This window comes from Podarcis pityusensis (assembly GCF_964106645.2).
Source record: "Podarcis pityusensis genome assembly, chromosome: 2".
Classification (NCBI taxonomy): Eukaryota; Metazoa; Chordata; class Lepidosauria; order Squamata; family Lacertidae; genus Podarcis; species Podarcis pityusensis.
This window is the reverse complement of record NC_138029.1, coordinates 8,951,710-8,964,735: the sequence shown is the minus strand read 5'-3', so window position 1 is coordinate 8,964,735 and position 13,026 is coordinate 8,951,710. Positions and strand designations below refer to the sequence as shown.

The 13,026-nt window shown below is 47.0% G+C and overlaps 1 protein-coding gene across 1 annotated transcript in view; it reads right to left on the bottom strand.

Moving 5' to 3' along the window:
- Positions 1-5: 5 nt before the first annotated feature.
- Positions 6-13,026, bottom strand: part of BIN2 (bridging integrator 2) — a 39,008-nt gene continuing 25,987 nt past the window's right edge. The window contains exons 10-13 of the mRNA XM_080994579.1: positions 11,281-12,073; positions 8,037-8,108; positions 7,351-7,446; positions 6-1,022 (exon numbers count right to left, since the gene is read on the bottom strand). Coding sequence (XP_080850705.1) covers positions 912-1,022; positions 7,351-7,446; positions 8,037-8,108; positions 11,281-12,073 — 1,072 coding nt within the window. The 3' untranslated portion in view covers positions 6-911. The remainder of the gene's footprint in view (positions 1,023-7,350; positions 7,447-8,036; positions 8,109-11,280; positions 12,074-13,026) is intronic.

Genomic DNA, 13,026 nt, shown 5'->3' with positions numbered 1-13,026 from the left:
CCAGGTTAATCAAAACACGGTTTATTGAAATATGTTGGTTTTACAAATTAAAAAGAAGGGAGAGGGTCAAAGCAAGCAAATATAATTTATATGGTCCTCTGAGAGTTAGCTAGTTTGGGTCAGCATTACATTCCAGAGAGTTACTTCCAGGAAGCTTTGAAACAAGCTGTGAGGCTGATTCGTATGCTACAAAACCCCTGCACAGAAAATGCTTCGGTGAAGGAATTAACATGGAGCCTGTAAACAGAAGGCCATATGTGAAATCACATACACAGTTATGTTTTGTTGTACATATGGGCAAGTGCACAGTTATACACCAAGCAGGTACGGCCAATCGCAACTTCCTACCATGTGTACGCACAAAGCAAATACATGAATGTACACAGTCGTTGTGTGTCAATTTATCCAGTGGACATGTGGTAAATCCCTATTCTATGTCTACTACCAAGCAGAATCAACCCATTTGTTGTGGGCCCATTATAATAATTCGTAATAAGCTCTTGAGCTGAATGCCAGTACCAATGCATTATCTGGCAACATTCACATTTCAGCATGTAGCTTTGATGGGGGACTCCTTTGAGAAGACTATATGGGGTAGGAGGCAAAAACTCTCAGTTCCCACCCCTCAAAATGGCCCGCCAGCCATCGCTGTTATCACAACGCCAACCCACTCTTTCACTTCTGAAAAGGACTGGAAGGCCCAAAGAGTGACCCTCAGAGGGATGGATTTGGTTGCATGGGGAGGAGGACAGATTCAAGAAATAATGCAATCTACATTTTTATCACATTGACAAGGTGCTATGTGGGTGAAGGAACAATTAACACGGAGTTTTGGCAAATCAGCATTTGGACAGAAGGGCTTTCTCTTTATTGAATTCTCTCTTCACCCTGTTTCTGCTCCAGACCTGAGTTTATTCCAAAGGGATAGATTTAACGAGATGTTGTGGGAAAATTCCTTTCAGTAGCATATTCTGGTTCTCCTTCCAGTCTTTCTCCTTTATACCCATCAGGAATCCCTTTTCCTAGAAAAAAGAAAGAAAAATCCCCCACTCTTAGTCAGGTTAACAAGACCTTTCCCATCACTACAGCCCAGAGAGTCTTCTCAGCATAGGCAATGTGCTTAAAAGCCAGTAAGTTTATTAAATGGCTCCTGCATGGAAGACACCATGTGCAGATGTGCTCATCATATTGCATGGCTACAAATCATTCAACACATCACACAATGTAGTTTTCAGAGCAGAATTAAAGGCTCACCATCTTAATTGATGATGATGATTCACAAGAGCATAAAGTAGCATAATTTCCCCCCCAGCCTCAGAACTTCACATAAAAACTCCAAATTTGGATTTCAAAATCTAATATTTCTGAATGCATAGATTTGTTTTTGAAGCACATTACATCTCTCTCTCAACACACACACACACACACACACACACACACACACACACACACTATATTTGCACAAGTCTGTTGTCCTGTTGGTGACCGGTTGTGCAAGCTCCAGGATGAGGGAAGCATTTGAGACAGGCAGGCATCAGGGCAAGTGCGTGGGGCAGAAGATGAGTGAACTGGGCTTGTGGCAGCAAGGAAAGCAAGTAGCAGATAGGCAAGCAAGCAAACTGGGCTTTGGTGGGGGTTGAAGCAGGTGAGTGAATTCGCCTTGAAGCAGTGAGTGGACTGAGGAAGTCGGGGAGCCTGATGGAGCAGGCAAACGGAAGAGATTGGGTGAAGAATAAGGGAATGGGCTTAGGAGAAGGGGGCTTCAGCAAAGAGCAAAGGGGCTTTGGTGAGGCGTAACAATGGCCACTGGGCCCATCACCTCCTGGCATATAGAAGGGGAAGAAATGGAGGCAGTGAGAGATTTTACTTTCTTGGGCTCCATGATCACTGCAGATGGTGACAGCAGCCACGAAACTAAAAGACGCCTGCTTCTTGGGAGAAAAGCAGTGACAAACCTAGATAGCATCTTAAAAAGTAGGGACATCACCTTGCCAACAAAGGTCCATATAGTAAAAGCTATGGTTTTCCCAGTAGTGATGTATGGAAGTGAGAGCTGGACCATAAAGAAGGCTGATCGCCAAAGAATTGATGCTTTTGGATTATGGTGCTGGAGGAGACTCTTGAGAGTCCCATGGACTGCAAGAAGATCAAACCTATCCATTCTGAAGGAAATCAGCCCTGAGTGCTCACTGGAAGGACAGATCCTGAAGCTGAGGCTCCAATCCTTTGGCCACCTCACGAGAAGAGAAGAGTCCCTGGAAAAGACCCTGATGTTGGGAAAGATGGAGGGCACAAGGAGAAGGGGATGACAGAGGACGAGATGGTTGGACAGTGTTCTCGAAGCTACCAGCATGAGTTTGACCAAACTGCGGGAGGCAGTGGAAGACAGGAGTGCCTGGCGTGCTCTGGTCCAGGGGGTCACGAAGAGTCGGACACGACTAAACGGCTAAACAACAACAACAACAAAGGGAAAGAGAGGGAGCTTTGAGGAGGGGTTGTGGGGTTGGTGAGTGAAGCAAACAGGGGCATCAGCCCCTAGGATGCATAAATTTGCACACAAACACACAATATCTCAGAAGTTGGTTGACCGAACTTCATTTTTAGCTTCCCCCCAAAATGGCTTGTGAAACTCAAAACCACTATATTCTTAAATTTTAAGCATTTTAAAACCACAGTTTTGTATTTTGAACATTGCAACATATAGAAGCAAACTTCCATTTCATCTCCATGGTAAAAAAACCACAGAGCTGTGTGAAAGCATCTTGCAGATGGAAATGTTTTGCATCAAATGCAAGATTAAGTTCTTGATTGGCTTTGATTTTGGAAAAATGTGAAGTGACAGTTTGAGTTGTCTAGGAGCCTAAATTTAAGATATTAAACACACTTTTGAGAGCAGGTTTACAACTGAAGTGAAAAGGTTGTCATCCCCCCCCACCCCCGCTACATTTTATGACATCTGAAAAAATTATTCCTGACAGCAGTTAGAACACCAGTAGAGATGTAAACAATCAAGAACAAAAGGGAGGGACCACAGCTTTATTTATTCACAGCTTCAATATAGCTCAGGGATAGAGTACATGCTTTGAAGGCAGAAAGGTCCAGAGTCAATCCCTGGCATCTTCAGTTAGAAAGGGTCAGACAGCAGGTGATATTAACTAAATCCAGTGTTGCCCTACTCAGAGTAAACCCATTGAAATTAATAGGCTACCTTAGGTAATTTCAGTGGGTTTGCTCTGAATATTGAATACAATCCTTTGTCTATGGTTGGCATTTTCTTTATTCTGTTGTGATGGTTTGCGATTTTACCACTGAACTTGATCATACTGTAAGGTAAAGGTAAAGGGACCCCTGACCATTAGGTCCAGTCGTGGACGACTTTGGGGTTGCACGCTCATCTCGCTTTACTGGCTGAGGGAGCCGGCGTACAGCTTCCGGATCATGTGGCCAGCATGGCGAACCAGAGCAGTGCACGGAAACGCCATTTACCTTCCTGCCGGAGCGGTACCTAATTATCTACTTGCACTTTGATGTGCTTTCGAACTGCTAGGTTGGCAGAAGCTGGGACCGAACAATGGGAGCTCACCCCGTTGTGGGGATTCGAACTGCTGACCTTCTGATCGGCAAGCCCTAGGCTCTGTGGTTTAGACCACAGTGCCACCTGCGTCCCCTTGGTGATACTGTAGTTTTAATTTTTGTTTTATATCAACGTGTGTTCTTTACCTAGACAATTCATAGTGGCTCAGCATGCACATCACATTAAAACGACAGCTTGAAACAAACCATGGTTTAATGTGGACAAGCAGTGAGTTGCTTTGGTGCACAAAGCTCAAATGTTCTCATAGCTGGCTTCTTGCATCATTTGAACCCAGGCTCAGGGTTTGTTTCTCTCCAAATATACCACCAGCTCTTTGTCCTTGGCTTACTAATTCATGGTTTATTGGGGGGGGGGAACAGACCACAAGTCTAGGGTCAGACATCAAGTCAGACTCTTCCCCTGCAGTGCAGCAGCAGCAACAGGAGCAGGGAACAAGTGTAGCAGGGACAAATAACTTTAGATTAAACCATAATTTGCTTTCAACTATAGTTTAATGTGATGTGTGAAGTGGGCCATTAGGAGGCAACCGACAAATACAAATAAATCCTGAGCTCTATGGACAAATAGTCTGAAAGGTATAAGGCAGCTCTGAATGCAGGGAAGAATCTTTCCATGCCTGAAAGTACTCACCTTGTAGGGTTAAAGGTAAAGGTAAAGGGACCCCTGACCATTAGGTCCAGTCGTGGCCGACTCTGGGGTTGCGGTGCTCATCTTGCTTTATTGGCCGAGGGAGCCGGCGTACAGCTTCCGGGTCATGTGGCCAGCATGACTAAGCCGCTTCTGGCAAACCAGAGCAGCGCACGGAAACGCCATTTACCTTCCCGTTGGAGCGGTACCTATTTATCTACTTGCATTTTGATGTGCTTTTGAACTGCTAGGTTGGCAGGAGCAGGGACCGAGCGACGGGAGCTCACCCCGTCGCGGGGATTCGAACCGCCGACCTTCTGATCAGCAAGTCCTAGGCTCTGTGGTTTAACCTACAGCGCCACCCGCGTCCCTTGTAGGGTTAGGATTAGACAAATTCACAGAGGACTTGCCTACCTACCCTTAACAGCCCTGAAAGCTATGTGGACCCTTCATGTTCAGAGGCAGCATGCCAGATGGGACTCACTTCTGAGTTGAGTTGTGTAAGACTCAATGCTGAAATCCAGGGGGGCGGGCGCATGGAGATAATACTAATTGCTGGTGGCTTGCCTAAGGCAACCTATGGGGCTGATGCCAGATTTGAATGGTGTACTTCCTGATTCATAGCTGCCCCTTTAGCTGCTATATTACACTAGCAGAAAAAGGAAATAAATACACGTTCAGTGGCTTCTGTATAAAAGGATTTCCAAATGGTTAAAGTTGCAACGCGTAGCATGTCGATTTGCCTTTAAATGTTCTGCCTTTGTAGGAAGCAAATGATCAGTGCTGTTGGTGTGGAGAGAAGGGTGTGAAGGAGAGTTAATAATTGATAGAAGACAGTGGGTATGGGAACACACATGTAAATAGACTTAACACACGGCAGCAGCAGTGGCAGCAGCAGCTCTGCCTGCAGTTCCTGTTCCACGCAGAGAGCAGAGAATGCAACAAGGTCAGGCGGTGCTTTCTATGAAACAACGGGGTCATGCCCCATAGTTATCAGAAACCCAACGAGGTTCTATTGTTTACACACACAAAAATCCAAAATATGCTCCACTCATCATGACCGGCACTAAAAAAATAATCAGTGCCAACATTTCTACGCCAATGGAACCCAAATTCTGCACCACGGAAAACTGAGTTATTGACCCCATTATAAACTAAGTAAATTATAAACACAGGGTATGCACTTGTGTATTCTGATGTAGAGTCTGCATGACTGTGGGGCTGGTATCTTTCCTCCATCCCCCCCGGCCCCAAATGTGCAAAGCCTTGCATGGGACGAAGAGCCACAGTTCCTTAGTTCTTAGTGTGTCTGACCTCACAACACCTCTTTCTTTGCCCCTGGGAGACAATGACCTAGTTGCTTCCTAGATGCGGTGTTGAGTTACGACTTTTGATAAACTATAGACAAGGTCATCCCTTGGGTGACAGAATTCTGCAGGGCCCACAAGTGCCCAACTGTCCCTGCCATCGCTGGTCTTGTGTGGCTGCAGCGGCTGCTTCCAGAGAGATCTCACTAGAAGTTGCCACTGCACGACCCCTTTAAGCAAGGTTGCGGGGGGGAGGGGGAGAAATGGGCAGTGAAATGGAATGGCCTCGGTCCAGTATACCTGAAGGAGTGTCTCCACCCCCATCGTTCAGCCCGGACACTGAGGTCCAGTGCTGAGGGCCTTCTGGCGGTTCCCTCGCTGCGAGAAGTGAGGTTACAGGGAACCAGGCAGAGGGCCTTCTTGGTGGTGGCGCCCGCCCTGTGGAAGACCCTCCCACCAGATGTCAAAGAGAAAAACAACTACCAGACTTTTAGAAGACATCTGAAGGCAGCCCTCTTTAGGGAATCTTTTAATGTTTAATAGGTTAGTGTATTTTAATATTCTGTTGGAAGCCGCCCAGAGTGGCTGGAGAGGCCCAGCCAGATGGGCGGGGTATAAGTGGTAAATAATAATAATAGTAATAATAATAATAATAATAATAATAATTGGTTGCCAACCTTTGATTTAAAAAATCCTGGCCTCCTTCATGGACCTAAGATGCAGCTCCACGGACTAGGCATGGAAGTTGTCCCAAACTGGAGGGTCAGAGTCTGCACCCTGGAAGTACTTGGCAAGTCAGTGGGGGCATAGGTGGGGGAGCATCTATAAGGGTGCTCTCTCTCAAAAATAAATGGGTTGCTTTTTCCAGACAAGATGACAAGACAACTTAAAAAATGGATAGTGCCATTATTTAATGGACTACTGGGCAGAAAGTAGATCAGGGTCTACTGGTAGCTCTCTGGGTGATTTGATGGAAATTGGTAATGGTTTAAGACTCCCAATGGTTGAACAATGACAACAAAATAATACTCCCACCCCCCAAGAAGATTATACTGAAATGAATGATTTTCTTAATTGGGTGGGGGAAGGAGTTAAGGAGTGGATTTTTGCAACTTCCATTCCATGCTGCTACTCAAAAAACAACAACAAGAAGAAGAGTTTGGATTTGATATCCTGCTTTATCACTACCCGAAGGAGTCTCAAAGCGGCTAACATTCTCCTTTCCCTTCCTCCCCCACAACAAACACTCTGTGAGGTGAGTGGGGCTGAGAGACTTCAGAGAAGTGTGACTGGCCCAAGGTCACCCAGCAGCTGCATGTGGAGGAGTGGGGAAGTGAACCCGGTTCACCAGATTACGAGTCTACTGCTCTTAGCCACTATACCACACTGGCTCCCCCACAACCTTCAGCCCTCCTGATGTTTTGGTCTACAATTTCCATCATCCCTGACACTGGTCCTGTTAGCTAGGGATCATGGGAGTTGTAGGCCAAAACATCTGGAGGGCCACAGGTTGGGGATGCCTGAACAACAGCTTGAGCTCAGCATTCTTTATTTCTATATCTCTTGCTCCAGGTTCCGATTTGTTGATCTCAGGGTTTTAGTAAAAGAAGGAGAAGCAGATCCTACAAGCCTGAGGTCTGCTTAATCCTGTCCTATCCTATTGAGGAGCTTCACAAGAAGAGCATTGGCTTTGCATGTGTACGCTTTGGGGCCACAGTTGGCCCTCTCTGGTTCCTAGGGCATCCTGTATTACATCAGTGCCAAATATTGTCATCCATTAGCATTTTGAACAACAGTGCCAAATAAGTGCCCTGATTTTACCTCAGCCTCTTTATCTGACAGCACCAGCATGATTTCCCCTTGTCCAAACTGAAGGTGCTTCTCATTCTCTGAAGCGTGAGCTTGGACTGCCTGAGCCTGGAAAAGGAAACAGGATACCAATGAAGCAATGCATTTCTAGACTGGGCAACTTGCAGGTCACACGTGTGTGTGTGTGTGTGTGTGTGTGTGTGTGTGTGTGTGTGTCTATAAGCCTCAAGAGTCATGCTATTCCCCCTTAACTCAGGCCTACTTTTTGTGACTCATTTACACAAGAGCCAAAGGTTATGCCTGTACATCAGGTAAAGGGTAAAGGGACCCCTGGTCGTTAGGTCCAGTTGTGGCCGACTCTGGGGTTGCGGCGCACATCTCGCTTTATTGGCCGAGGGAGCCGGCGTACAGCTTCTGGGTCATGTGGCCAGCATGACTAAGCTGCTTCTGGCGAACCAGAGCAGTGCACGGAAACGTCGTTTACCTTCCCGCCGGAGTGGGACCTATTTATCTACTTGCACTTTGATGTGCTTTCGAACTGCTAGGTTGGCAGGAACACGGACCGAGCAACGGGAGCTCACCCCGTCGCGGGGATTCGAACTGCCAACCTTCTGATCGGCAAGTCCTAGGCTCTGTTGTTTAACCCACAGCGCCACCTGCGTCCCTGTAAATCAGGTAAGCGAATGCTTTTGCCTTACCTTGAAAAGGAAGCCCGAGGGCAACTTGCCATAATTCTCTTTCTTATCATCTGAGAAGAAGCTGGAGATGATCTGAAACAAAAAAGGGGCTTTCACTTATTGAACAGAATCACAGCACCATATTTGAAATTTGACCACAGATGTCTGGAGGATGCTGCAAGTGTGTCTGAATACACACAGTATGGAATTCCTTTCTTATGGCCACTCCCTGAAGTACAAGTACTTTTCAGTATTATATTTTTTATTCCAGACAACTTTTGTTGCATACAGCCCCTGAGGCCAAATCATTAAAACACACACATATGGTGGCCTACACAGTGGCATCGCATGGGGAGGCCCAGAGGGGCATTTTTTGTTTTTTTGGGGGGTGCATTTCGCTCCTCAACCCTGCCAACCCCACAAGCTGTTGCGTCCTCTGTACACAGCCCTGCTGCATTGCAAAGCAGGGCTGGCAGGACAGGGTGAGTGTATTCTTTGGGAGTGTTGTGCCCTCCGAGTGTGGGCAGGGGTGTAGTGCGGCTCCACCCCCTGGGAACATGCACCACCCCAGAGTGTGCTCACCTGCCCACCCCGGGCACCAGCCACACAAGCTACGCAGCAGGGCCTACAGACTCAACCATCAGCACCTATTCTATTCCTTCTTCGACGAAAGCAAAATGGAGAAGAGAGAGATGTGGCGGCCAGCCCTGTGCTTTTGTTACCTGCACAGGTGAGGTCACACCCACCTCTGGTCACATGTAAACAGAAAGTTTATCTACTGGCTGGACAAACATCCCTCTTCATGTCTAAACATGTCCACTCTAGGAATGTTGTATTTGACTGTTCTGTGTTTCACACCCCACAGTTTTATTGCAGTTGCTTTACTTATTTGTCACCTGCCCTGAGTGCAGGATATTAATGTTTTAAATCTTAAATTCATTCATCAAGGCCCTGCTTGACAGTCCCTTGGGGAGTTTTCAGGCATGTTAGAAGCCAATTAAGAGCCCTTTCGGAGCGTCGTTTCCTTCAGCGATGGATTTGCAGGGATTACCCAACATGTCCTCCTTAAAGGAAACTGCATTGTCCCAGGGCAGTTTCTGCAATACGCTGCCATTCTCTGCACCCACTTACGCCCAGTCACCAAAGCTGCATGAAGCAAAGTCACTGTACTCTCAGTCCCCATCTCTCCATATGCAACATGGGAGGAAGAGACTGACTTAGCCCACAGGTCCGTGTCCTGAGGGTTACTAACATACGTAAAGCAGTGGTTAAGAGTGGTGGACTCGTAATCTGGTGAACTGGGTTCGCTTCCCTGCTCTTCCACATGCAGCTGCTGGGTGACCTTTGGCTAGTCACACTTCTCTGAAGTCTCTCAGCTCCACTCACCTCACAGAGTGTTTGTTGTGGGGGAGGAAGGGAAAGGAGAATATGAGCCGCTTTGAGACTCCTTAGGGTAGTGATAAAGTGGGATATAAAATCCAAACTCCTCCTCCTCCTCCTCCTCCTCCTCCTCTTCTTCTTCTTCTGGTTGCTGCTACTTTGCCACAGGACAAATCAGGCACAAATCTGCCTTCAGTCAACAGTCTCTGGGAACACCTCACACAGAGGTTTCCAAACAGTGAATTAGCAGCCCTAAAATGGTGCTGGTTTTTGGAGTCTGCACTGGTTTTTCCTGTCAGACAGGATTGGTACTCTTCATGTCTGGCATGTGTGATGCCTCTCCAATTAAATCTCCCAAGTGAGAGGCTCTGTTTTTGGGGAAAACTTTTGCAGCTGAGTAGCTTTTGTAGCTGCTGAGGCAATTTTGCAGTGGAAGAAGGGCCTTGCTCTAAGGGAGAAATAACCAAATAAGTGGGAAAGGCAAATCTCTGTTAGAGGGCCGGGCTGTTTCCTTCATTGCCTGCTCATAATAAGATCCCAGAAACGTCTGGATTGTCAGTGTTGGCCTTGAGATTGATCTAACAGTACAGTTGTTATATTGTCCTGCATACAATCACTGTCTTCCTCCCCACTGTTTCTGTTGCTAAATTGCACACCTCTCTTGTTGGTTTCAGTATTGATTTCATACTGTATGCCTCTACCACCAATTAGGAAGACATATTATAAGAGCCACCAGGTAGACACATAATCGTATTATAGCAAGCTATTCCTCACATTGTTAGCTCACAGAGAATGATTTGGACTATGCAAAGCTATCTTGGAAGGTACAGCTTGGAGCAATTCTCCCACCTCCCCATCTCATTCTTTTGTAGCCTGGAAAGTGTAGGAGTTCTCATCTCTCAATGTTCTCATTCTGAGAAATAACACAAGGTAATTCTGATCGCAGGATCCTTTTGCTTTTATTTATTTCTCTCCAAATTTGTGCTAAATAACTACAATGAATAATAATGACAAAAGCTACTTCTAAAATAATCACCACACAGTGCCTGGTTACAGGCAGTCAAGTCATGTATCCACAGCAGTGACCAGAGGAGGAATGACTGCTGGGAGGAGCACAGAGAGAAGAAACGCCATGGTGCATCTGCAGTAGCACAACCGGATGCCTTCATCTGCCCCAGCTGTAACAAAACATGCCTCTCCTGCATCGGTCTCTACAGCCACAGCAGGCGCTGCAACCTTCCAACAGCTTGACCTCAACCCCAAAGGTGTACCCCTTCATTGTCTCCCAAGACAGACAGATGCCATCAACAACCACAACAACGCAGGCTTCCTACTGAGATGAGTTTCCCTCCATTTCCTCTGTGTCCATCTCAACATGCCTCCCCACACACTGAATTTTTCATGCTAACATACGAAGCCACAAAAGAGGCACTTGCCCATCATTTTGCTCCTTAATGAGAAGACTAAGGTAAAGGTAAAGGGACCCCTGACCATTAGGTGCAGTCGTGATCGACTCTGGGGTTGTGCGCTCATCTGGCTTTATTGGCTGAGGGAGCCGGCGTACAGCTTCTGGGTCATGTGGCCAGCATGACTAAGCCGCTTCTGGCGAACCAGAGCAGCGCACGGAAATGCTGTTTACCTTTCTGCCGGAGCGGTACCTATTTATCTACTTGCACTTTGACGTGCTTTCGAACTGCTAGGTTGGCAGGAGCAGGGACCGAGCAATGGGAGCTCACCCCGTCACGGGGATTCGAACTGCCGACCTTCTGATCGGCAAGTCCTTCTGATCGGCAAGTCAGACTAAAGCTCCCTTAATGCTATCTACACAGTGTGCAGTTACCTAGTGGGACGGGTTGGTTGTGCAGAACCCTCTCATGTCTTTTACCTGAGCATTGGTGGCCTTTGGGGAAACATCCATTTCTTCAATGCTTCCTTCACTGTTGACGTCATCTTCAGCATCCCTGCGTTCCTCTGGCTGCTGTTGAGCGGCCCCTTCTTTTGGTAAAGCAGGGGAAAGGCAGTCATTGGTGGTACTTGGTGCACCTTCTTGGGCTTCTTCAGCTTCAGATGAAGGATCTTGAGGATTGTCTTCAGGATGAACTGAACTCTCCCTGAGTGGCACGTTGTTCTCCTGACAGTCTGTTCCCCCAGTCTCAGCTTCATCCTGAGTGTTCTGGGGAGGTATAGACAAGACCTCAACCCTTGGCTGCAATGAGGAACCCTCTTCTTTCTCACTGGCTTCAAAGTCATTCCTCAAAGGAGGCTGGGAGGTCTCTCCAGAGTCTTTGGGAACATTTGGGCTTTTGCCAGCAGCCTCGAGCACTGCCTCTGATACAATTCCTGCTGCTATATCATTTGCAGCCTCCTCCACTTCCTGGGGGGTGCCTATGGGAATGCTGGGGGTTGTCTCTACTGTTTGGCTGTCCTCTTTGGCTTCACTAGCAGTTGAAGAGTCTGGCTTGGCCGCATCTGTAGCCAAAGATGCAGCTGTCTCTTCCTCTGTCTTGCTGGCCCCACCAGGCGCAGATGCTGTTTTGGTTGCCGAAGCAGATTCTCTTTCGTGATTTGAGGAAATGGCAGGAGGAGACGTGGGCATCTCACTTATGCTGTTCCTTGTAGGTATGGCAGAGGGGCTGGTTGGACTTACTGGAGATGAGATGATCAACGATGCTCTGTTACTGCAAAACGAGAAACATAAGTTGCGTTACAAAGTTTGAACATGCAGCTTTATTCAGCCTCTATAGTGAAAGTAAACCTCTCCATGTATTTGAGCTACAGTGGTACCTCGGGTTACATATGCTTCATACGTTTCAGGTTACAGACTCCTCTAACCCAGAAATAGTACCTCGGGTTAAGAACTTTGCTTCAGGATGAGAACAGAAATCGTGCTTCGGCAGTGTGGAGGCAGAAGGAGGCCCCATTAGCTAAAGTGGTGCTTCAGGTAAAGAACAGTTTCAGGTTAAGAATGGACCTCCGGAACGAATTAAGTACTTAACCCGAGGTACCACTGTATTTTAAAGGAATTTCTCCAAAATCTACACTTCTGGCATTGCCCAAAAAAGCTCAACAACTTCCAGATTTGACAGAAAACCCAATCTTAATGCACAAGACTCCCATGGCTTCCCTTAGCATCACCTCCCCTTGTCTGCTTGCTCCAGAAACTGACCACTGGCCCAACTTGGAGCATGTAATCTGCTTCAGGCCCTTTCAGGGGTCAGCAAACTTTTTCAGCAGGGGGCCGGTCCACTGTCCCTCAGACCTTGTGGGGGGCTGGACTATATTTTGGGAAAAAAATAAAAATGAACAAATTCCTATGCCCCACAAATAACCCAGAGATGCATTTTAAATAGAAGGACACATTCTACTCATGTAAAAACACGCTGATTCCTGGACTATCCACGGGCTGGATTTAGAAGGCAGTTGGGCCAGATACGGCCCCCGGGCCTTAGTTTGCCTACCCATGCTTTAGACCTTGATCTGCTTGTGACCCGCCCAACTGCAATCCGTCTCTGACCTTAGCCAAGACTTGACAAATGATTACAAAGCACAGGCCGTCATGGATTGAACCGAGAGAGCATCTTTTCCTATAAGTGATTCACTGCTCTTAAGATTCAGTATATAAAATCCACTG